This window comes from Stylophora pistillata, chromosome 4, assembly GCF_964205215.1.
Source record: "Stylophora pistillata chromosome 4, jaStyPist1.2, whole genome shotgun sequence".
In the NCBI taxonomy this organism is placed as follows: domain Eukaryota; kingdom Metazoa; phylum Cnidaria; class Anthozoa; order Scleractinia; family Pocilloporidae; genus Stylophora; species Stylophora pistillata.
In genome coordinates, this window is record NC_142522.1 from 13,794,301 (window position 1) to 13,821,318 (window position 27,018).

The 27,018-nt window shown below is 37.8% G+C and overlaps 1 protein-coding gene across 7 annotated transcripts; it reads left to right on the plus strand.

The window, feature by feature from the left end:
- Positions 1–27,018, plus strand: LOC148732541 (cadherin EGF LAG seven-pass G-type receptor 3-like). 7 transcript variants are annotated; one of them, XM_088758145.1, is made up of 15 exons: positions 3,070–3,239; positions 3,338–3,378; positions 4,546–4,708; positions 14,192–14,318; positions 15,572–15,678; positions 16,951–17,232; positions 17,685–17,831; positions 18,116–19,178; positions 19,565–19,623; positions 20,098–20,727; positions 21,080–21,314; positions 21,679–21,962; positions 22,205–22,430; positions 22,725–22,813; positions 26,083–27,018. In XM_088758145.1, exons 4-15 carry the CDS (start codon positions 14,227–14,229, stop codon positions 26,130–26,132), a joined length of 3,264 nt encoding a protein of 1,087 aa, XP_088614271.1. In that variant the 5' UTR covers positions 3,070–3,239; positions 3,338–3,378; positions 4,546–4,708; positions 14,192–14,226; the 3' UTR covers positions 26,133–27,018. The 7 variants fall into 7 exon arrangements, with proteins under 7 accessions (XP_088614272.1, XP_088614271.1, XP_088614275.1 ...); XM_088758146.1 differs by lacking the exons at positions 3,070–3,239; positions 3,338–3,378 and adding an exon at positions 1–183; XM_088758149.1 differs by lacking the exon at positions 14,192–14,318.

The following is a 27,018-nucleotide window of genomic DNA, read 5'->3' on the forward strand; positions in this document are numbered from 1 at the left end:
TGTTTTGTCTCGTAAATATATTGCGATGTGAAGGAACTCGTTAAAGTTTGGGGTGTCCATGGTGTTCGCGACATAACTCTGTTTCAGGCAGTGATCAAAGGACCATTTAAGATTTCCAAGAAGACGTATTTAGCATCTTTGGGGTAAACAATGAAGCTTAGGGAAACTGTGGACAAAACATAGGTGAGTGAAATTTTGTGGAGTGCACTTTACACGAAAACACTAATAATTTATTAGGTTTGTATCGACGATTACTTCAACCACTAACAAATCCGAACTTTTCAAGCCCTTTTTAAGAACAAAACTTTCAGATTTAGTGACACATTTTCTGAAAGAATTCTCAAATGCAGATCCAATTTTCGTTTTTTTTTTATCCCCTAAAGAAATGAAATATTTGAGAAAATATTCTAGACAATTTGTAGATGAATGTGTACTTTAATAATTAAACAACGTTTTCAAATGGGTAGGACGATAATTAATGCTTGAATTCTTTCCCCTTCTCGCGAAAAAGAAATAAAATCAGTGTTTCTTTTAGTAGAAATTTCATGGTATATTTCTAGCAAAATCCAACGAGGAAATGATTAAATAACACACGTGTATTTGTAAGGGGATAAAGGTAAACTTTAATACATTTACAAAATAATTTTTTGTTGAACAAAATAAATCAATCACGGGTTCGCCGATTCGCTTTGTTGTTCTTTGAGTTTGAAAATTGTATTTTCCAGTCAAACATTTTCCTATACAAAAAGTTGAAAAATTCCCAATTTCCTCTATAAGCCCCTATCGAGCCTTGTGCTGAGGAACTATCCGTCTTTGAAAAATCTCTTCTCGCTTTTGTCCAGTTTTACACGCTCATAGAGCAGAGATGATTTCCGATGAGCTTAACTTTCATCTCGAATCGGTAAAAAATCAACATCAGTCAAAAGTGAGTTTTGTTATTATGTGGAATAAGATGCTGGAAATTTTGCCGGGGAACTATGGCATCAAAGGCTTTAACAAACCAAAGCGACCTCATCAAGTTTTCGGTTTTACAGAAAGTCTGTCTTCTCAATAGCTTCATTATTACTGTCAAAAAAACAAATTGTTATGATGAATTTTGAATCGCAGACCACAAAACAAAAACATCCTATTTACACTTTTCATCAAACGCTATAAAGAAACTGAGTTCTTTTTCCATAGGCTCATTGGTCAGTTCAATGCTTCGATGCAGGGCGCATTTTTCTGTGTTCTTTGAATAAAAATATTTCTTAAGATTCCAGGTAAACATGAAAAATCTAAAGAATTAGTTCAGAATTTTAACAATTAATTTGCACGTAAAATGTCACTGGCTGTAAACTAGATTTAGGTGATTACTGCGTAAGCTCTAAAATAGAGCCATGATAAAAATTCGATTTATCAAAATAAATTGTTCAACTTTAGGTTTGCGTGCTCGCGTTTTTAATTGAGATCTCATTCCCGGTTGGTGTTTATTCTGACCTCACCGTTATACTGATAAAACCAATGGAAGATGAAAGACCCGTCACTGATTGGCTGATGAGAGGGAAGACAAGGCAAATATGCTAAGCGTAAGTTCTTATTATGTCTGCTACTTTGTCTTCCGCGCTGGCAATCTCACTTTTTTAATGAAATAAATGCTTAAAACCCACGAGAAGAAAAGAGAACTAAATTATTTTAACTGGTGAAATTTCTGTATATTAAGTAAATCGAGCAAAATCTACAATCATCCGGAATTTTGTTACATTGAGTAAAAGAAAGATCGTCTTATTCTAGCTGACCCTGCCCTCTCGACTGTGGAATTCTTTTTTTCATCAATGTTTTCAAGGAATGAAAGAAAACCGAGTCCGAATTCTTCTCTGTGTCGCCTCCTACGCAGGCCTTTGGCCTATAACGCGATTTGCGTGGGAGGTTTCAATCTTTTCTTCACCACAAAGGTCTTTAAAACTGCTCGAAATAGCACACATCAATCCTATTCGCATGTAGCTACTGTGGTTAATTTTTTAAGGAGAAAAACAAAGTCTGTGCGGGAAAAACTTTTAAATTAGAAGTGTCTTGACATTTTTTTTTTAAAGGTTTGTGACCTATCCTTGCGTGTTGGAATTCAGTTTTCCGATGCAATTTCAGATAACAGGATAAAACTGTTGGATAGTGTTACAACCCAACGTCAGGAAATCGGGGTTATTCTCATCAATACAAAAAGTTAATTAGTGGCTACACACTGTAAAAGGATCAAGTAAAGAATGAACTCAAAAATTCAATGTATAAATTTGTATGATATCCCGGTTAAACCTTTCCACGAAATTCATTGAAAACCTTCTTGTCGGGCTCTCGAAAAACGCGAGAAAAAACTCGCGCAAGAGAGCAGACGCGCAAGGAGAACTTCCTGCTCGCGCGTTCAGATTATAATCACTCGAAATCCATTGAAAAGGCGCCAAAGTATTGATAACCTTGCTAGATAGGATTAAGCTAATTCCTGCAGGGTTTGAGATGATCATGATGCCACTAGGGTCACTTGCGTTACTCGGCGAATTAGTTAGCATATAGACCCTAAACAAACCAAGTTTGAGGGGTTGGAGCAGAATAATATCTATAATGGCTAATGAGCTTTTCTGGAATGGCGGCTGACAATCAAAATTATTACCTAAGATATTCAGCACACAACCACCCACATAAGTATAGTTTCTTTGGGAATCTCATTTATTAAAGGTCAAATTGTCAGGTGTTTCTTCGGCCGAGAAAATTTATTGAAGTTTATTCGTATCTGTACCTCATGCACCGTCTGACGTGGAAAGTTTTAGCACTCTCGTCGAACCTTGAGCTTTCTCATCACGAGTTTTGCCTTTCCTTAGGATTAGCTTTGATCTAGGTCTTCACTTTCAAAAATAGTTATTTTATAAATTGAAGAAAACTCAGCCTTTACACACCATTGTCAATAGAATCTTCAATCATTTCATATAACTCATAAGAATTAGAGACGAAGACGTTTGACGTGAAGTTTCTTTCTCAGCTAACACTGGGCTCGAGTCGTTAGTTAAGTCCCAGCGGGGAACAAATAGCTATTTTTGAAACAGTTTGATCTCAATGAAAATAGTGCGTCGTCTAAACGAGCTAATGGCACCTGTTTTGAAATCTTCAATGATCTTTTTTGGCAGTTGATTGTTTTGGTGAGACGTACAGGTATGTTCGTCGGCACAACAGATTTCCTAAGAGTGAGTGGGCGATGAAATATGTGGCACTAAAGAGTAAGTTTGAACTAGAAGCACGCAAACTTGATCAAGTACCAGGCAAAGTCGGAGACACAAAGATTTGCAAACCTCTCAAAAATTTTCTTTTCTTTTAGTATGCCAAAGTGAACGATGAATACCAACGAACAGTATATAGGTAAGGGGTTAGTGAAATTTTGCGAAGTTATTCAATTCTGTGTTTACTATGAGACAAAGGCTCACTTAGTTCGAGGCCTTAGACAGTCACTTGTTCAGAAGTTACGTGCGTTATATAAGAGAAAAACACATTGAAACATTGAGGCCTCTAAGGTACAAGTAAAACCAGGTCCTATTCCAAAAGTATCCCATGCGTATACTTGCAACAAATTCACAACAAATTCACAGTTGAGCAGATAGTTCGGGCCCTTATATAGTTATCATTTTGTATTAGATGTAAAGAATGGCTTAAAACGGCAGCCATTGTATTAAAGGAACGTTGCTTTAACAAAGATCGTTGTTTTTCACAGAGGGTGCAGGATTGGATTGTTTCGCTTTACAGAAGAGCGAGTTCTCACGCTTGTAATTGTTTTTCCATTTTGTTCTTTCTTCACTGAAAATAAACCTTTCGTTTTGTTACAGCTCATTGACCTTTCTCTACTGGTGGTTACGCGTCACAATTTCAAATTAGATTCTTAGGCCTTGCATCGAATGAGAACTCTTTAGTAAGGTTTTCGAATGACATTGCAAAAAAGACTATTCGTTTGCCGGAGTCAGCAAAAGTGGTCTGTATACAAAGTTTTCAAAACTTTAAGTATGAAACAAACTTATAAATTTAACAAAACCACAGTTGGATAGCTGCCCACAGATATTGCCTGTTGCCCTTTTGTAGTGATGGCTTTTCTTAGGGAACGTTGATAGTATTTTGCTGGTGTGAATCAAATTTGGTAACGCCTAGTGACGCAAAAACACAGGTAACTCTCTTCGTCCTTAACAATCTGTTACTCAATTCTGTGTGAATTGAAATGGCCGCCTGGTTTACACTTTTGTTTTGACTCACCACTTGTATATAAACCAGCGTTTTGAGTTGGCCAAATGTTCACGCGTTATTTTCTTTGTTAGTTCCCAGTAAGAGTGGTGCGCTCTCGCCACGAGTTCTCAGCCGTCTAGTCAGTCAAGGAAAAGTTCTATTGTATTCATGATTCATTCACAATCGTAATTCAGAAGCAGTTTCAGCCGTGTCCCTTGAGACAAACAGAGTGCGTGCGAGCACAGAAAAGAACAACACACGACTTTGAACAAATAGGACAAGTGTTGTTGACGAAGTTTGATTTGGATTTTTTGACAGAACGTAGGTTAAACCTCTGAAAAGACTCTACAGAAGCCATAAAAGGAGCGAGGAATGGTCGAAAAGCTAAACAACAAACAGGAGCTACAAGGGGTCAGTTGATGTTTGTGTTTGGAAAGAACAAACATCAAAATTTGAAGTAAAAGTTTACGTAACTTGCAAGGTAAGTTTTGGTAATCGACCTCTGATGGGTGCTTCAGTAAACCTTGACGTTTCACTGCTCTGTTTGTAAAGTTTGGAAGAGTTTGTTTATCATTTTTGCATTCTCATAGAGAATGCTAGAATACTGGTGGATTGTAACGCGCGCTGTCATCTTATAATTGCCCTGAAATGCGCTCTGAGTCACGATTGAAATTGTCTTTTTCGGTAGAAACATCCGGATGCCCTAAGGCTTCGCTAAAATGGGTTGAGTGCGTGTTCAGATATTGATATTTATCCATCACGGACTGAAGTTCTGTTGGACCCCCCATTGTTTCTATCGCCATTGCTGATCGCATGAATAATGAGTCTATTTATTTAAGTGTCTTCACCCGTTGCCAAACGGTCATTTTCTCAGCTGGAAGTCCACCTAACCATATTGTGACTCGAATGCAAATATTCAGTCGGTATTTGCTGTTATAAATGTGCCCAACCAAAACGCAAAACACCGCTAATTGCCTGTCTCTTCACACTTTTATAATGGAGCGATAAAAGCACCTTATTAATGAACGCTTATCTGATTTAAAGATGTCTTAACCTTTCACATGACAAATATGGATTATATTTACCGCAGAGCCCAACATCTTTTGATGTCAATTTCGACAACTGAGCCATGTAAGGCCAAACGTTGCATGTTTAATAGTTGGGCACGATGGTCGACGAGGATTACGTAAATGAAATAACCTCGGTATTTTAATATATTTCAAAGTTATTATGGCCGCTTAATTACTTGTTTGAGGCTATCTGTTTTGACTAATCACTCTTGCCGCACAAGCAGAACCAACATAAAATTTTTAAAACAAACTGAAATAACATGGATATTTAAAGAACACCTCGATACTATTCTAGGCGGTTAAAACGGTTACTCGTGCACATCCAGTATGGTTACAAGTATTCTGACGCAATGAAGGAAATTGAAAGAAATGGGGTACAATACAGGTCAATGCATGAATTTAAAATGTATTCTTGCTAGTCACCCCTCCATATACCGGCCAAATAAATCATAACGAACAAGGAATAAGTAATTAAGTTTGTCGGTCTTCATTTCAGGTTTAATAATCTCGAACAGTACAGTCAATGACGGCTTATGGTCGTCATCCATTTCGAAATAGAACGGAACAATAACTGTGATTTAACGATTCAAACTAATTTGCAAAACCTGCAAAACTTCTCGTGTCGGGGATCATGATGGAGAGAAATTTGCAAAAGAAAGACACTTGAATCAAAGAAGATAACTTCGTATTCGATTACAAGATAAAACGGTTAACGCGAATTCTTCGCAAGTTTTGACATAAACTTGGTATAAAATTCCCGCAGACGCTATGGCTCGGAAGTGAGACAATTGAAATAAACGAATGGCTACAGCGCTGTTACGAAGGAAGGGTAACTTTGATTGGAAAGCAAGCTTACAAGTAAATTGATGAGCAAGTAAGTCTTTTACTGTAGTCATTTTCAAGTACACGAAATTATTTTAGAGGGCATGTGGCATAGTGTATGAGTATTGTTATACGAACGTGTGCGCAGCTATTGTTGCGATGACGAGTAAATAAGACTCCATTGAAGAGGTACGAACGGTACATAAACAGATCACCCACCAGTATCATAGCTCACTTCGTAACAGCTCTCTCTCCTCTTCAAGTCCGAAGGGAAAGAGACCGCTCCTACTAGAACAATGTAGCATTGCGGCATGATTTTATAGGATACCGTATCCTATAAAATCATGCCGCGATGCTACATTGTTCTAGTAGGAGCGGTCTCTTTCCCTTCGGACTTGAAGAGGAGAGAGAGCTGTTACGAAGTGAGCTATGATACTGGTGGGTGATCTGTTTATGTTTTACAACTGGCACTGAAACACTCCGTACGTTCTGTCTCGTTTGAATTCATCACAAAAGCCTGTTTTATAATTAATGCTTCAAGTCATGATTAGCAGATTACCAGGTAAACCAACTCCAGATGGTTTGAAATAGCTGAATCGAAAGAAACCTTAAAGAAGAAGTGCTCGATTTAATCATGTTAGATATTTAAAACTAAACAGTTAAGCTCAGGTAAGAGGCTCTAAGAAGGCAATCAACATTCATGTCAGTTTAGTTTCTGACAGAATGTCAATTTTCAATCAAAATTGACCGTATTAATCACCGCGTTTAGACACACAAACAAAACATTGCGGTCTGTTATTGTTTTAATTTAAAAAGGGATATCAACTCTAAAGAGCGATTGTGATTTTAGGGATAAGTGATGTAGCCAAAGGACTTTAAATGTTTCAACAACTCAAAGGAGAGCTTAAATGATTGAAATCCTGGCTTAATGTCGTAAGTTTTTAACTCGTAGGATCTATGTCCCGGATGTTTAGTATTAGATTTTATCTGAAGTTTGCATGGCAACACAATTGGTGGCTGCTTCTAGCTGTAGGGCAGCTTACAAATTATGAAGGAAATCTATAGATTATGACGAAATATTTTATCTACCATGATATTTATGAAATGTTTGTGTAGAGCGACGAGCAGTAGTTGAGAAAAAGTTTTCGTTTCAATCTTTTCATTTTGAATAATACTAAGTTGTCGTTTATAACTCAGGTTGTCAATGTCTTGAACACTTGTTCTCAGTACGTGGTTAATAAATTCTCGAATGAACGTCACTTTTCAGCCTCTAAATATCGTTAGAGCTTTGCAGGCCTCGAATACTTGTAAGTATTAGAACTAAAAGGTGAGGGTGTCCCTTGAAGTCGATAGATATTTCTTATCCCTTCTCATCAAATCACATTACGAAATATTTTAAAATCTAATCTTCACCTCAGTTTGGCAGCCTATTGGCTTAAGGTTCTATAGTGCCTCTTGTTTCAGGAAACTAGTTGACCTCACTTCCAAATTCCAAATGTCACAGGCTGAAAAAAATCTTCACCGGTTGATTTGGGTGAGGGTTAAAATAAGCAACACAGGTGCATCAGTTGTTGTAATTTCTTGTCCAAAGGACAGGCAGTGGGTCTTCTATTTTTTGAATTTGAAATACTTTCTTGTGTACTTTAGACACTTTTCAAGCATTCAAAACCGCGACGTATTCAGCCTTAGCCTCAGGGAAATTCCGAGGTTATCTTATTCAATTCAAGCTTCAAACTAAACAAAACTGAAGGATATTTTATGGTGATAACAAAGTCAGAGCCAATTGTAGAATCTGTCTTAACTATCTTATCATTACACAACTGTTGGCTGTGTAATTAGCCACCTGTTTGTTCGGCATCCTATCACAGAGATTATTGAGATCAGATCTCTGAAGCAACCAGTGACTTGCTTTCCTATGTTCTAACATACTTCCAATCGCGTTTTTTACATTTAGTTTTGCAATTAGTCAAAAGTCTGAATTGATGTTAAACCCAAATCCAAATGGTAACAACTTCAGCTTCATGGTAAATCCGAAAAATCTCGAACGAGGATTTAAATATATACGTTTGCCAGTCATTAATATTCTCTCGAGTGCAGAAAGCAAACAGGCAAGAGCTGAAGTCTCTCAAGATGGAATTCTTAGACAAGACAAAACAACATACACGGAAACTTAATAAATAATGCTGAATAAAAGTGCCGAAACTGTCATAAAGTTGTATTGATGCTCCTGAAATCTCAGATAGGATGCAAATCTGTTGCAAAATATCTCATTTGCCAAACCCTCCCTCAGGTAGATCTTACACTAAGCTGCCCACGTACCTAACATCATATAAAATACATTTGAAGAAAGTGTGTTTCCTGTAGGCTAAATTAAAGGACAGCCAGCTATTTTATTGGGATTCTGTTTGGAGTGAATTTAGCATTGTTATAGCTTAAAAAAAAACAACAACAACGAAAAGCAATTCTTCAAGTTTGTGAGATGATTGAACGATCCGATCAAAATCAAATGAGAAATAACAAAATAATCAAGAAAATGCAAACATTTCTTCATATTTCAAAATAGATCAAATTGTGCAGTATTGAGGGCAAGTTGTTACTGCTTTTTTTCAGCTAAAGAGGATAATAATTTTGATATTTCCATTATAATAGCAGAGTAGTAGAATACATATTTAACTTATTATCGACCAGTTGAAACGAAAGTGTGTTCAACAATCTGATGATATACAAACACAAAACCCGACATATTTTTAAAAACATTTCTTATATCAATAAATCAGTTGAGAATCTTTGTTTTCATCTGCTTTAATGAGAACGTGTATTGATTATGAGTTTGATTATTCTGGCTTCGTAGTTTTGTCATATAAAGTTTCATGTAAATTCCTCATCAAAATCCGACGTATTCGAAGTAGTTCGACCCCAACTAAATTTACCAGCGTCATGTGTAAGCAATCTAAAACCGAAATATCACAGAATATTTCAGTTGAATCGCTGAGAACATAAGTAAACACAAATAACCTCTTTTTACAGCAACCTCAGGCAAGCTTTCTAAACGGTAAGATCACACAGTTGAGCCGTTTGTGTTCCTCTGTTGTTTAAGAGTCATTTAACTGCAGGCACGTAAGCTTTTAGAATTGACAACATTTGACAATTTGAAACAATAACATTTAATAAAAAATCTGCGAGTGACTTTATCATAATGAATCATGGAACATTTTTAGCTCTGCATGAAAACTAAACTACCAAAGAAAAAGCGGGGTTCTTTTATTTTCGCTGAATTTTGACAAAACATCGAGTAAGAGTTTACTCTTTAAGAATCCTTAGTTGCAAAAAATCGCAAGAGTGGAAAGATATTTTATTCCTCCTAAAGTAAACTAGAAATGAACGGTACAAACTTCCTTATTTTCATGGAATTATATATTTATCACACAGGTATTTCCTTTGAAATTGTAAAATTGAAAGCAATTTTCTTTTCTTGTTTCTTTTCACAGAATGAAAAGTCACGTACAAATGTTAGCACATTCGCGATTTTCATTTATAATTGGAAAAATTAATTTCCCTCCTCGGTTTGCTCAGTTGCATTAGCATAAAGTTTACATCTTGAGCTTTCAATAGTTCAAACCACTCTCACTCAATTTTCGGAATGGAATCAATACATGTAATAGACTTTGAGAATCACACCTGTCTCTTTATGCATTGCGCAAGATAGATTGCTTCTTAAATTTTAATTAGAATCCATCTTTTAAAATGTATCGTTCTCGCTTGAGATTTCCCATCGAATATAGATAAGTCATTAAACATATCATCGATGGAAATTCTCACACATAAGTACCTTTTTTTCTCTTCCTTAGTCTTTCAGCTGTACAAGTTTTATAAAAATATTAGCTTAACCTCAATGCAATCTCCAGTGTCTTCATAAACTTAGTTATTACAAACCAAGTTCTCTGAGTGGTGAATTGATAATCTTTACATAAGTAATGAAGCCGCACGCAGAAGTATACCACACTAGATAGATATTAATTCATTGTTGTTCGGATTATGCAAGGTTCTTGTGATAATTGCTTGGAAGTCTTTACAGTTAAATTTACAGTGATAAGTATTTCAGGGCGTTTGGTTTGTGTGGGTGTAACATTAAGAGTCTCCTGCAACTTTACAATGGACCACCGCGAATTGTTAATGTTATATTTATTGCTTGATTATACCGAAACGAGCTGGAATCAATCCAAATATGTAGTATGACTACTGAGAGGAGCATTCGTACAGCGCGGCGTGATAAGTCATCAAGGAATAAATCGTCATAACATGGTTTATGGCCCTCTGGGTTGGTAGAAAACTACGGAGAATCCATTCCTACAAAGAAGGAGCTGAAGATTTGTCTAGAGATTTTATCCCACAAAAAAACGAACTGCGTTGAGGACTGAAACAATGCATGTCGAGATGCTACAAAAAGCCTGATTAGCAACTGTTGCGGAATCTGCTGCTCATAAGGTTTAAAGATTCTGCCAAAATTAAACGTAAGTTTTTTTTTTTTGTCTTAATATTTATTACTTGCCGTCAAATAGATAGATATGTCAGAAGCACCTTCATCCACTTAGGTTAAAATTTAGTCCGTATTATTTACTAAACGTTGTAATTGACGGAGATTGGAGGTGAGTCACCTGCTGGATAATGGCTTAGTAGACACAGGAAGTCAACCGTAATTTATTATAAATCCCAGTCTGGAAAACCTTCGAATGCCAACAAACATGTCGTATCATGCTAAAACCAAAAATGAAAACACACGAAAATGAAATTTTTCACTGCTGAAAAATGTTTCTGTTTTTGGAAACGTTTGCAAACAGAGAGTAAGACAAATGGTTTAGTATACACCAATGCCTACGGTATCGAAAAGTTAAGTGATCTCCGCCAAGAATAGCACCGGCTGAGTACCTGTATCCATTACGAAAGTTTGTTTGAAAGGTCGAGGATGTTGACTTTAATTGTAGCAATTACCTTTGAGGGAAAATAAACTTCCTTGTCAATACAAGAGAATAGCGGAGTATATCCTTCATTCGATAGATTTTTGTTTCAAGTTTAACAACTTTCGCGAAAATAGTTGAACAAATGGATCGTAAGATTCTAATAATACGCCTCGCGTAAATTTAGTGGACATTTTGGCGGCTAAAACAGTGTTTTTCAATTTGGACAACTTTATGATAGGAATGGGACGTGGTTAAGATATAAAAATCGAAATTTAAGCCACATATTAGTCACTACTATGGTTCGAGTTCTTGATAAATCAAGAGAGTGAATAATAATTATTTAGTAATTATTTCAGTAATTATTTATCCAGCACATAGACGGATTAAAGAAATCAATCTGTAATCCCGTGGCTGGAAGGCTGGGATTTCATCCTGAAAGTTAGATACTTTTTTCGGTTCCCCCTGCCGGTGTTCGAAGATCTGAGGTTTGTTAGCTACCTGTATGTCCCAGCGGGAGCTGCACATGGATGGCGGCCAATTTGTTGGGCTTGAAGCACCTCACGGGGTGGCTATGAATACGTGATAAGTCAAGAGAACGACAACACACTAGAAAGATGTCGAATGACCACAATACTGTGCCATATTAACACTTATTGTCTCATCATAAGGGTCATCCTTTTGTGGTTAGCTGTATACATGTAAAGATGTCGAGATTTTTTTAACTAAGACACGACGACACGAACCTGACAAAAGGCTCAAAAATAGGTACGCTTCATCTTAAATATTTGAATTATCTTACAAGTTGCATAGCTATAGGGCATGTAAATTAGATTTTTTTCCAATCACTATGGACGTTTTCAATAGCAAAATAGCTTCTTCAATGTTACTTTCTGAAACCAATAACCTTATTTAACTTGGAAACGAAAAAGAAAGTTTTCTACATACCTATATAACGGGCCTACTCCAATCAGGAAGCAAGTCCGATATGCTATTAATCACCTCACACATAACGGGAAGCATTCGCTAAACGAAGAAATCAAACGAAACAAAACCGTTTGTAATTTACCAGCAGATATTCCAAGATTTCATCACAACCAGACATTCGTGTTCTAGGGAATTAGTCTTGATTTGTTGGGGAAACTCTGGTTGACCGCCATGGCACAATTCTTACTGAGAACGAACGTATGTGGTTCAGTTGGATTGTTCTACGGGTTTTCGGTAGAACTGTTTTAAGAAATGGATGAAAACGTATACTTTCTTCACCTGAAGTGTAAAAGGTGATGAGTTAGACCTGCGGGACAAAAAAAATTATGGTTTTAAACAGAAGACAATCTTTATGTTGGAAAGTTTCGATGGACTTCCTGATTCAGTTACTTAACGTATCATTTTGCGTTAGGATATTATTCGTTAAATAACTCTTTCGGTTCGGTTGTAAAATTGAGAATGATAGATTTACAGATATATGAAATGAGCCCGAGGCAAATCACCAAACGAAAATGTACTGACCACACAAGATCTGTAAACCCAACAATACCATACCACGACAGGTACTTTTTCACCAAACTAAAAACAAAACGTAGAACTGAAGTACCATTAAATCTAAACCAAAATAGCGCTGTGTATTAATAACACGAACAACATAATGTGGCTCCAATTTTTTTTTATTTTTTGTCAATATTGACAAGTTATATCATGAATTGAAGTGATTATCGTCAAAACATATTTTGATATTCAACATGACCGGCATTATTTGCATGTCATAATACTAATACCGTGACGAAATTGAGCGTAGTAGACTTCCACAATTCGTTTCTGAACTGTTGCATTTTGTCGTATTTTGGGAAGAAAGAAGTTCTACACGTCTCTGAACTTCATTTTTGTATTCGTGACACATGTTTCCGAAAATTTTCCATACCAACTTTACTTAATTTTTTTACGAAACAAGTTGAAGACAATGGCTAAGTAGCGGTTGACATGAGAAATATAAATAAGTGATTATTTCCCACGTACTATCTAACCACCCTGTATAACTTTCATGCATTTTTCAACGCTCACCCACACATGAAAGTACTTTCGAGTTCTTCTGATGTTTCCCTTTGTTATTACTAAGATTATTTATTTAGGATATTTTCTCGGCCGTGGAAACTACTTCAATTGGACAACATAAAGGCTGTGCATAGCGTTTTTACTGATCATTTTCATAGAGACACCGATATTTTGTAGGGAAATAACGTTACGTAACATCAGTAATCTGTCATGAAATATAAAATAACTTCGTTTCCTGGACAATCAGCGATCACCATGTGCATGCGCTGGTCAACGTAGTACTAAATGTGTACGGAGGCTATAATTGGTGGACAAACATCCCAAAAAATCGGACCGCCGTTTATCCTGATTCTATCAGTCACGATTCCTGAAGAGAAAAGCTCCTTCAAAAATTCGACCGGACGAAATTAAGGTGTCATCGTAAAACCATTTGTATGTCTGTTAAAGAGAACCAAACGAAGATACATGTATTGTGGCAGTGCACAAAGATTACGTGCACTTTCTGAGATTTTCACCAAAGTTGACGCACACCTCGATCACGAAATGCCTCATGGTCAAGCATGTCGCACAACGTTTGCCATGTGAAAGGGACAGATTTAAAAAAGACCTACTCGAAAACGGATTAGGAACCTTCATCAAAAGAATCCCAGATTAAGCAAGAAACAGCGGCAAGATTCATTCGGAAAAAAAGACATCGAGAAAGAATCCAACAACAAATGCCGAAGACAAGGATTGACCTCTTTATTCTAGTGAGTTTTGTTTCATTAATAAGGTGCTATTATTATCAGCATGCGTGGGTAGTTTGTCCAGCTAATGCCAAGGATTGCAAATTAGAGAATAGAAACCTGTTCATGCATGATAAGATGACAGCGCGAACACGTATCATTATTACAGTCACAGCGATGTATTTTTTTTTTAGTTTCATTTCTGATTTTCTCCAGCAACTAAGAAACATCAACTCGAAAACGACTTCGACTTTGAGATACTGGCTCTCACAAATTGACTCGACCAGTTTAAATTTTCACGGTGTGAGGCAGCTCAAGTTTGATAAAACCTCTTTCTCGCTAGTAATCAGCTGATATCCGTGAACGATCACAGTCCCGATGGAGACGGAAAAACTCAGAAGACCACGCCAGTTGAAGAGGCGTTCTAATATTCGCTGGACATGGCTGGCGAGGACACCCGTCAGAATATTGTTAGTACAACACATCAGCCACTCAAAATGTCATACGGCAGGCATTGGTTTCATTCTTGGAAGGCCTGTGTCCTCTTCCATAATTCTTATCTTTGCATATTACTTCATCTCAGATAATACAACTACTGCTGCAGAGCCAATTTCTAATAACCCGAGTGAAGCTATGATTCAAATGAGCATAGGGCAGAAGGAACTATCGGAATGATCAGAAACTCGTCAACATCTTTCACTATAGTCGGCTCCAGAAAATAAATTGGACTTGATCTTGCGAGATTTGTTTCAGATAACAAACTAGGTATACATTTTTAGGAAAGTGTATTCGTAATTCTTCTTTGGTCCGATGTTTTTATGTAAACTAAACGGTGTTCGTGCTTGCGGCTTCTCTTTGGCAGTTTGTGAGAATGCCTCGCGTAATGCATTATTGCTTTTATAATACGGCAAAAAGTGAATGTTCTCTGGGAATGAATTACCCAACTCTCATTTCAAAATAATTTAAAAACATTTCACTCTTCACCTCATATTAACAGAATTTTAATAACGTACTATGCGGACTCGTTACAATACCTTAGAAGATGAATGATAAAAATACACTGGGTATTCCAAAGAATTAATATCACAGCCAAATTAAATTTTAGCCAAAGATTTGACATCCCGGAACACCCAAACAAGATTGGTTATCCTCTTGGATTGAATAAAAAGTACCGATTGTTTTCAATTACAGAACAGCTTAATCGAAGTCTAGCAAATAAACTCCGAAATTGCCTAAAGAGGTCGACTCAACGCTGTTCAAATATTCTATTTTCTAAGAAATATTTCAATGTTTTTGTGCACACCTTTACGTGCGATGAAAATCCAATTACAAGAGCGCTGCATTCATGAACCAATTTTACGAATGACCGCATAACTGGGTAGTAACTATAAAGAAATATTTTAAGTCTCAAGCAATACGTATAAATTACTATCGGAAAAAAATCATAATCCTTTCCTGTTGAATTACATGACTTTGTTATGATAATTTTACCTAAAAGGTTAAGACTTGACTATTGTTCTTCTTTGGAGAAAAAATCGTTGGGTTATCAAGTAAGGTGCCCGTCAAAATTTAATTAGGGAGAGAACGTTAAAGCCTTTTGAGCCAAATTGCATGGCACAAAACTGTCTCGGCCGATCTTTTAGCAGCGGAACATTTCAACTGGTTTTAAAACAAAAACGACTGTCTTCTTACATTGACTAATTTTATTGTCGATTTTCCTCAGAAAACAATTGGCAATGGAAAGAAGACCGGCAGAGCTTCCACGAATTGCGGCAGTGGCATTTTTACTTATCAACTTCGGGGTCATAATATCAGATAGTCTTGTCATAGGTAAGTACGATTTTGTTTGCACCTCACGGAAAGTTCACTACCTTAAGTAATTAAAATCTACGATTTGTTTCGAGAAACGAACTCGAAATAAAGAGTGCGCGAATCCATAAGCATAGTTTATATCCTTCTGGAAAATTACATGAGTCTGCACAACAGTCATCCGCTAAGTCTGGCTCTTTTTAGTTTGTCCCGTCAAAAGGCAAAAAATTGTAGACATCAATCTCTCTTGACATTTAACATTTCACGATGGCTAGATCTAGATACAGTCATTGTCATGTTTGTAATCAAACAAATATCCTCCAAAAACGATTTTTTCCTTGTCAGTAAAGTTTTGACCAGTTTTTCTAAAGATGTTTTAAAGGTGAATAAAAAACATGAAATAAAATATTGCTACTATACTTTGAAGACATTTGGTTGTTTCGTACATGAAACTAACTAGTGAAGCACAGCAGGTGGTGCCAAGGGTTCGCAGGCTTTTGCTCTAATTGGTTAACTATTTACTCCCAAGATCTGCCTTGTAATTATCCTTTCTAGCCAATATACATCTTCTTTTAATTTCATGTTGAAGACTGTGGTGTCGTAAAACGATAGCACTTTCAAGCCCATAGTTCGTCTATTTTTATTATGTATTTGTTAGATGGTAGACCAATATTGTGAGGGATATTTCAACGTTGGTCCAACTTAGGAGTGAAAGTGTTATCAACAGGGCAGGAGTCACTTGATAAAAATATATATGAATAAAAGATCAAAATGGATGAACAGGTCTGGAGCTAGTTACTGGACGTCCAAATCTTTTCATTAAAATAAAAAAAAATTAGCTAACCTTTGGTGCAGACTTGAGCGTTTGCTTCAGCCAATCCATTCAGAGGAATTTTGTCTCAATAGTACTGAAGTATCACTTGCGTTCAGCAGTATCTCTGATGAACGACATCCGTACTTCCGGTAACCCTGGGGGAATAAAAACCATATTTCTCCTCTTTGGATGATCCGCACTCCATAGCGATCTGAGCAATAAGCTACACCTCAAACAATGTGCCGTTTGTTGAAGGACATTACTGACAAATAACATCCGTAATTCCAGTAACCTTGGGAAATAACATCCGCATTTCCTCGTTTCATTTTATAGGATCGCCTGTATTCCTCAGTTTATTGCATTTCAGGCAATGTTTCTTGTTATGTGTCGTTCATGAAGGCGGACAAAACTGAGAAAAAGCACGCGTACGTCCTGTAAGACTGGGATATAATACCTGTATTTCCATCTCTCTTCATTAGATGACCCACATTCTACAGTTATCTGCATCGCCGAAAATACTTCATACAATGTGTCATTTGTGAAGGACATCGAAGCCGGAGTGTTCACCTCCTTAGATGAAGTGGGAAGTGTGAAAAGCTGCGTGCGCAAAGCCTGCAACAGGCGGGCAGGTCACGTGGCTTTTCTTGTAGAAAGAATGTGCTATATGGTCCGTTGTTACGTGCCGCCAACATCATGCAGAATTGGAAAACCTTCGACACCAAGTATATTCACAGTTTCCATCACCCCATACACATGGTTTGGTAAGTCACACAAATGATCCTGGTCTAATCGGTACCAAAAAGTTAAGCCAGGGGGACAAATGTCTCACGGAAAACAAATGTGTTCCAACTTCCGTTGCTAAAGGTTCTTTAGTGTCTAGTGTTGGTCATAATTTGAGAAGCACTTGAGACTATACTACATATCTCAACGCCCTTGGAGGGGCACGTTCATTTTTGTATGTTTTGAACCAATGTGTTACTTCTAGTAAATGATAAGTGATCATGATCAGAAACGTAGGTATTAAAAATCAAGGTGTTTGGATTGCTGAATAGCTCACGATCATGCTCAATACTCAAAGGAGGATCAACCTTCGTATATTATAAAGTTGGAAACCAGCCTGGTGGCTTGTCACCTCAGCAGTTTTGTCACGTGGGAGGAGTAGGAAAGGAAGGCTGATGAAATTTTTTTCACACTATATGATGTTCTTGTTTAGATGCTGCCCCGGTTTTCAGCGACAAATTACCCGAGGTGATTGAGGTCAAAGAGAACAATCAGAGGGGTCAAATAATCACAAACATTCACGGCAATGCAAAGAGCCGCCGAAGTCCGAACGCTTCTATAAAATATTCCATTTTAACAGGTACGTTAAGTTCTGGCCACCTACCTCACGAAAATATATTTTAAAAAATATGTGCTACGAATGTGCGGTTTGACCAATTCGGTGATTATTTTAGTAAAAACTCTTGTATTTTCAAAGCTAAGAAGACTCGGTAGAGAAAATTTCACTTGATTAGTTGTTGCAAAACATCACTAGAGTCACACAAACCAAAGGTATCGTTTTTCAAACCTATCCAAATCCAAGCTGATAAATTATAACGCAGGAAATAAACTCAAATAAACGTTCACTTGTTCACTTTCCCTTAGGAAACACTGGAAATGCCTTTCAACTTAGAAAGCATCCACGCGGCCAAAGCGCTTCCCTGGTAGCGATCAGGAAACTGGACCGGGAAAAAATCCCTTGGTACAACTTAACAATTTTAGCAGTAAACGAGGACGAAAACAAATCAAGCACCAGAGTACTGTCAATCAATGTAACAGATGAAAACGACAATGCACCTGTATTTTCACGAACCAATTACTCAGTGACAATATTAAGTAACCAATCCTCTGGCTCTGAAGTCATCAGGATCAATGCAACTGACGCCGACATCGGAGAGAATGCGCGCATGCGCTTCTACTTGCTTCATCACCAGTCTTTATTTCGGATGTTGCCAGAGAGTGGAACGATTTTACTGAACCAGAAAGTCAGAGTGGATCGCGAACGCAGCTACACGCTTATCGTGGCTGCGAGGAACGGAGCGCACAAGTCGATTGCAACCGTTCAAGTGCATGTTCTAGGTGTGAACGAGTACAGGCCTTTCTTTGAGAATTCAGAGTATAAAGTCAAGGTTTCAGAAGCTTTGAAAGCAGGAAACTCAGTGACAAAAATTGCAGCGAGAGACTTTGATTATGGGAAAAATGGGGAACTTAACTTTACGATCATTGCTGGGAACGTTTCTTACTTCAGTATCGACAAGGAAGGTGTTGTCAAGACACGAAAGTCGTTATTAACTCGCGGAGGTCTGAATTGTACCTTAACCGTAATTGTGAGTGATAAGGGAACGCCTCCGAAAAGATCGATGAATGTAGCAAAAGTTTATATAACGATCGACGAGATAAAGAAACACAAAGTCAAATTTGATCTGGAGAGGTATCACGTGACTATAGTAGAGAACACACCTATCGGCGCTACGATTCTCACTGTTCGCGCCGTTACGGGGGTGAGACGCGGGAAACTCGAGGAGCGGAGACTGGACAAGAAATCTTCCAAACGTGTCGTTTATTCTATTGGAAATGTAGACGGCAATCGTCATTTTAAGATCAGTAAACACACAGGAAAAATAACGACGAAGGTAGCCATGGATTACGAGAAGGTCAAAGATTACAGGTAACTATCATTCAACGAATGAAGAAGCCTCACCTGTACATTGTCTTTTTTTATAAATCACACACGAAACGGTTGGAACACGAAAGAAGCGTTAGAAGAAACAAGAGGAATAGTTTAGTGTCTTACCTACCTTCCTGGGTGCTCCACCATTTTCTCTATGTTTTACAGCCGAGTGCGTCGACCAATCAAAGCCCACCATACATCAAAACTTGATCATAAACTCAAAAGAAAATTGTTCAGTAAGGTCCAAAGGGCGATGACGTCATAAATACACGTGACAGTTGCACAAGTGACAGTTGCACAGTTGCACACGTGACACAATGCAGTTGACAGGACCTACGAACTTTTCTTATTCATTGAAAATGGTTTCTTTTCTTTCTCGTTAGATTGACAATATTTGCAAAGGACACGGATAAACGAGACGAGAGCGGTCGCTATGAACTGGGTAAATTTCGATAAAACTTTAATTTTCACGTTTAGAACCGCCTATTTTCTTTAAGCTATATCAAAATAAGATTTGTAACAAAGCCTAAAAATTGTTTTCTAGTTCCCCTTCCCCAGGGACCGGTTATAATTTATTGCCCAAGTGGGGTAGGAAGTTGGAGGATTTTGGTTGCGGTCCGATAAATTTTACTTTATCCTACCATAAGGCTCTGTAATATTATGACCCCCCCGCCCCTCATTCAAAACTAATAAGCAATTAGTTTTCTACAATTCCCCCTTATATACTTAGTTAGCGACGACAAATCCCCTCCGTTTCCGATGAAAACCATGTGATCCCCCCCCAAAAAGAAGATTCCTTCACCCTCAAGAAGGTTAATAATAACTGGTCCCTTATCTACGTGTACCCGAATCCCTTTTCAACTTTTCTCATTTGATGATATTAATAGGCATATCACATCACTTACTCATATTACAGATAAGGCAGATGTCTACGTTCTTGTATCGGATGTCAATGACAACGCCCCTCGCTTTGTTCTTGATTCGTACCAGGAGGTCATCAGCGAAAACGCCACAGTGGATTCAGAAATACTTCGAGTTACGGCGATGGATGCCGACTCTGGAACAAATGGCGAAATACACTACAGGATAGACCACGGCAATTCTAACGGCACCTTTGAACTGGATGACAAACATGGCGTTTTAAAGCTACAACAGAGGCTAACAACCCAAGTGTCGGATTTCTATAACTTGACTATCTTTGCTATGGATCATGGAGTGCCCTTTCTCATCTCCAGGCCAACGTTTATCTATTTGAAAGTTCGTCGCTCCATTTATACGGAATGCACGGAAAAACTGACATTCCCAAAAGCCGTCTATTTGGCAGAAGTCAACGAAAGTATTCCTATAGGATCGAATATTCTGCGCGTGGCGGCTAAGAATGGCAAATGTAATCCCGCAAGTAAAGTAAATTACTTCCTGTCCGAGATTCGTGACCCAGAAGTGGATTCTCATTTTCAGATACTCTCTCAGACAGGTGTTATTAGACTACTGAAACCTCTTGACTACGAAGCGCGGGATAGGTTTACGTTTTACGTCGGAGCTACAGGTAAGTCAGTAGACGTATATTCTTTTCTTTTTTTTTTTTTTTTGTATGCATTGCCCTTATTTGGCTCGTCACCCTTCTCTTAAATACATGGTATCAAGTGCAATGCAGCGTCTACCTTTTATTATACTACAATTAATTTGTGCGCCATAGTCGTAACCATAGGGCGTGTCAAAGATTATATTAAGCCAGCTGGGTTAGCCTGGTCCCTAAGTGGAGGCTGCACTTTCTTTGATCTAAGGAAACGAAGTGGATTGCTTTATTCCAAATGATCACATTTGGATAAAGTAAACTTTTATTGATCATAATTTTCCTACTTATTAACTTTTTAAACAGACTTTCACTGATCTTTCAGACACCAGAACAGTAAACACTGTCGACACCGTTCTCGTCCGAATCCTGGTGAAAGACGTGAATGACAACAGCCCTGTGTTCTATGAACAACGTTACAAAAAACTCCTAACAGAGATACCAGAGCCTAAGACTGTGGTCGCCCAAGTTACAGCATTCGATAGGGACTCTGGGATAAATTCTGAGCTGGAATACTTTATAGTCAGCGGCAGTGACAGCCATTTTCGTATAGGCCAAAGGTGAGTGTCACTGTCTAAAAGAACTTAAATGTGGCTTCGGAATGTTTCGATCGTGATTACAAAGACGATTATAACCTTGGTCGTTTCACAACAACTGTAAGTGATCCGTGGCCGAGCAACACAAAGCGGTCCGTAAAATTAGACCATAGCGGGTAAGTAAAGACCAAATAAGTAATTTTGTGGGTGACTACTGTTTCCACAAAACTAAGACTGAAAAGTTATTTTACCTCTGAGTCATTTTCTATCACAAAAAAACGCCCTCCACAAGCTTGAAGTCTTTAGCCAGATCCATGCCTTACCAGGATAGTTTACGATATCCAGGTTGTTCCTACTTGTTAAAGAGTCCCTATTTTTCTCATAATAGGACTGGAGCCGTTTCAACGAGCGGAAGCAAAAATCTAAAATCGCAGAATCTTCGTCTGTTTAACATAACAGTGTCAGTGTCAGATTACGGGAACCCTCCGCGGAAGGCCAAACGGCAGGCTCGACTCTCTGTGCTAGTATTCTTTCCCTTCCGGTCACCTCTCATTGTAATCGAAACAACGGACACGACCATGACAGTTCGTTTTGACTTGAAGGACATGGCACGAAGCAACATCGCCAAATATGGCATCATAGTTCAAGAATTTGTTGATAACAACAACAAGTGTAAGTACTGTATCTTTGTTCCTTAACTCATGTGACCAAGCAGCCTGTCTTGACCCAAGTCTTTTAAATTCAGTTCACAACTTTGAAACGAGTTCAATCACCGAGGGCTCGACCAGTTTTCATTTGCAGGATTGAAACGGTAGAGAAGTCGGCTTGAGGTACCATGCGCCTGTTTCGCTGAGTTGGCAGACCTTACGTGTGTCAGTAACACTAGTTATTAACTTAGGACAATTCTCTTTTAGATGAAGAAATAACTGAAAGAGAACCCCTCACGTGGTATAAAGTGACTCAATCCGCACGGGAAGACCAGGCATATAATCGGTACATTACCAAAGTGATACCGTCCACACCGTCCATCGAAAAATCTAGACCGCTTGAGGTGAAAATTGGCGTGGACAAAAACTGTGAAAACAGACGGGGAGATAGCGATTTCTGTAACGGGCCGTTAGGACCAGGCAAGAAATACAGGTAACATTCATACTTTTGTTTTTCCTGCCATTGTTCACGAGAAAGAACTTCTTTCATGTTATTTTTATTAAGACGTCAGAATCTTGCTCCAAGGGTATCTCTCCACTAGGTTTTACCACTACTTCACTCCAATATTAAAAGCCGTCACTTCAAATTTTAATTCGTCCCGAAACAATTGAATGAAGAGCTCCTACTGGATTTGTTTTGTGTGCCACAGAGGTTAACCTCGTGTCTTTGTTAAAGCACCCATTTCAAAACACCGTGATCGTAAACCTTCTGTTACCGCACTTCTAGATTCCAGTTGCGCGCCTACTTAAAGTCCACCGGACCTTTTGAGGACTGTAAATATAAGGACAGCGACTTTTCAGACCCACACTTTTCAGGTAGGAAAAATGTGTTATTGAATGATCTCCGTGTGGGAAATACGAGGAAAAGGCTGGTGCGTTTGTAGGACGAATTTTCATTCTTATTTCAACACAAATATGGTAGAACACTTTCATTCACTTTCTTTTCAAAGTTTCATGTACGACACAATGCACTTGGCATCAAAAGGCGTATCTAAGGGGGAGGGTGAACGGGACATGTGACTCCCCCTCCCTCTCAATCTGGTATGAAAAGGTATTAATTGTGAAATATCCTGATTTCAATAAGGCACTTGTGTAAGACCTTAGCAATTAAAAATCATTTCCACGCCCCTCACATCCATTATTAAGCGTCTGAATTTTAAACCCTTAACTTAACGTTACTTCCCACCTTCAGAGGCCGAAAAAATTGTTTTTTTCTTTTATTGGACTAGATTGAAGTTAGACATTCCACCTAACCTTTATAAAAGGAAAAATATAAAAATCTCAGAAAACGACCGACTTATTTACGAAAACGTATTTTCTAATAAAAGTTAATAAATTGTACTCCTCATTTTTTACGTACCTTATCCGGTTTCCTTAAGGGGCCCTCCACCGTTACTGTACTGATAAAACAAACAGACGATTGGAGAAAAGCCTTCGACGAAAAAAAAAAAAGTGGCCGTGGTCGCTTTTGACTTGTCTAAGGTGTTCGACTGTATCTGCCACAATCTACTACTTGCAAAATTAAAGGCATATGGTCTACAAGACACAGTTTTTAAACTACTAAGATCAGTTCTACACAACACAAACAGAAACAAAAGGTAGCATGCAACATTAGCTGCTCTGACTGGGCACCTATAAGTTGCGGTGTAGTAGTAGTAGTAGTAGTAAGGGTATCTTTTATTTAAACTCGGTAAAAATCTTCAGTAAAAACAATAGTTATCTATATATAATATTAAATTGGATAAAAACTATTGATATACTGTTTTACAAGATTGCCGTGTGAGAATCTAATGACTCACATACACAATTAAGTCGCTTTTTAAATTTCCTTATTGATCTGATTTCTCTGACATTCTCTAGTAATGAGTACCACAAAAAGGCACCGCTGTAACTAAAACTGCGTTTTTAAGTAATTAGTACGCGGCAATGTCAGTTTACAAAAGGAGTTACGTAAATCATAGGTTGTGCTTCGCTCGATAAACAGGTCACGCTTGTACGTTGGAGCTAACTCGTTTGGGGATTTAAACATTGTTATCGCTTTTTGTTTCTTTCTCCATCTAGTCTGTCCCATTTAAGTTTTTCGAGAAGCAGGTTTGGGCTAGTGTCGTAATCGGCCTTTAAAATTTTTCTAGCTGCTCGGTTCTGTAATTTTTGTAGTTTGTTGCTCAACTGATTACTTAAGCCCTCCCAAACGAGGCTACAATAATCAAAATAAGTTTATTGGCTTGCAGCCAGCAATAAAGATTCTTCAGTTCTGAATTTGTTTTTTGTTCAAGGTCAGCTTGAGTAGAACCAGAAATAGTTATGTTAGTATCATCTGTAAACATTTTTGTACAGGCTGTGTCGAGGCAGTTTGGGAGATCGTTTATGTATTCTAGAAAACGTAGAGGGCCGAGTATACTGCCTTGTGGCACTCCACAGCTTAGCTTCCTCACACTGGATAATGCACCATTTATAAACATTTTTGGCTCCTATTACGTAAGATGCAAAAAATTGTAAAGAGTTCTGGTTAAGTCCGTAATTAGCTAGTCTTCGCAACAGTGTTGCATGATGGATGGTGTCGATATAAAGAACACCGTTTAGTAGGCCTTTGTCAATTTTCACTGACCAGTCGTTCGTTGTTTCAAGTAGTACTTTGATAGCGCTGTGGAGGGATCGGAAGCCAGACTGATAGGTGCTCAATAGTTTGTTTTTATCTAGGTGATCGTACAGTTGATGAAAGATAATTTTTTCAAATAGGTCGATAGTTATTCAGGTCGGATTTTGTTCCTTTTTCGAATAAAGGGGTCACTTTAGCGATTTTCCATTCGTCTGCAGCATTTGAAAATTTTGGTTAGTGACGGTCTAACATAGAATTGGCTAATTTCAGGAGTTTACAAGGAACTCCATCCAATCCCACGGCATTTTTCTTGACAAGCTGATTCAGTAGCTCGCCCACTGTATTAACGGTGGGAGCTTTTTAAGGAAAAAGCTATGTTAGTGGGTTGCAGATAGCTTTCAGGGTCAATAGTAGAAGTTGATATTTCCTTGATTAGATTTGGTCCGATAGATGTGAAAAAATGATTGAAAACCTCCGCGATATCGGAATTAATAGTTTCGTTATCAGTTCTGATTTGGTTAACATTACCATTTCTGCAGCATTTGCGCGAGCTCAGCTGGTTGATCAGCTTCCAGGTTTTATGTGAATTCTTCTTGTTTAGTTGTAAATTGTGTAAAAAGTATTGTCGTTTTCTCTGATTTTATGCCATTATTTGCTTTATTCCGCGCCTGTTTGTATTCATCCTACGAAGCTTTCTTTTTAAAACAAGACGATCTTTAGAAGATCGTAAGTCGGGCTACAGTAGACGAGTGTTGACCATTCGTGGTGCGCGGTGGTTCTAAAAAGAAGTGGACGCGGCTTAAATTTTATCTTATTTTTGCACCCCTGAGAGGTACCAATTCTACAACAACACACTGTCGCATATTTTTGGCGCAATGCCCTAAAAGGTATCACAGAAGCTGCTGCTGTGGACCTTTTGAGGCTAAACAGCCCAAGAGGTAACAAATCCGCCTTTTTTAATCCCTAAAAGGTACGACGAGCACCCCAGTCTTTTTTATTTAAGAGTCCCCCCTTCCCAGGGGTGATATGTACATGCCAATTGATGCACGTGTGAGAAAGGATATTATGAAACTGTAATCGTACTGATATGAATGTAGAGAGGTATATTTCGTTGGGAAAACATTGTATACACAGCACACCTAATATAGACCTTCTCTGATTTTCTTTTTGAATTCTTTAATGCAGATATCAGTAGTTGGGATTGTCTCACTCTCATGCTGTTGTCTAACTTTGAACTTGATTTTGTTTTTAGAACTTATCTGTTGCAGTCTTCTCTTTTTTGGAGCGGGTTCCAAATTTTTATAACTATATTTTCGTCTGTGCTTTTGCATGATGTGTTTGATCTGATGAAGGTCCATGTTGGATGAGCAAGACAAAAACCTTATTAAGTAGTGAACAATATCTGTTTTAAGTTTCTTTGAAACAATGTTAGAAATAGCTTGTACTAATAATGGTATACCACTTATTTTTATTTTTCGTATTGCAGGTTCACAAGTATCTTCAAAGGTCAATAAGGGAACATGTACTTTGCTCTGACTGATAGTTTAAAAATACAAGTGATACAGTAACTTGAAAGCCACAATAAAAACTCTGTTAAACTACTAAATAACATTCCATAGTTTTGAGCTTTAAGTTAGACTGATATCTCAACTCCACAAATATCAAGACTCGTGTATAAATCAGCCCTTTTTAGATGCCTGTTGATGCCCATGTTACGATAGAATTTATTTCCTTGGTCAGCTATGCAACATACGGTTCTGGAATTCCCACCAATAACTACAAGATTTTGGTACTGAGTAACACATTGCATGAAGCCCTACAGCAAAGCATTGTTTACGAGAGCAGTTGTGTTCTTCTCTCTAACTGTTCACTGCAGTTATATCATATGTATCAACAACCTGCACTCCCCTGAGTTCATAATTGTCACTGAGGGAGTGTATAGTCTGGATATACTGTACTAAGCCCTGAATGGGTGGTACTTCTAATAGTACACATGTACCTGAGGGATGGCTTCTATCATAGTCGTCTCTTGCCTGAGAATCAAATATCTTATAACTCCCATTATCATTATGATAGATACTGACACCAATATATTCTATTGTCAAAATAAATGAAGAGTAATTTGGTGACGAGAGTGATTCAAAAGCCCCGTCTATAGACGCACTGTACTTATTTCCCTCAATTATTGAATCACAATAATGTAGATTACCAGCGTAGCTTCCACTATAATTAAGCTGGTAGATTTTCTCAGACAAAGCAGTCATTGACGGAAATTCTGTTTGCATTTAATACACCTGCCCTGTACATTGTGACAGTGTTGAATACAATTCATTACCCACCTCCAAAATTTGTACCAGGTCATTGCAAGTATGTATACCTTTTATCTTATTATAAATCAAAGCAAATAAACTCACTGACAACA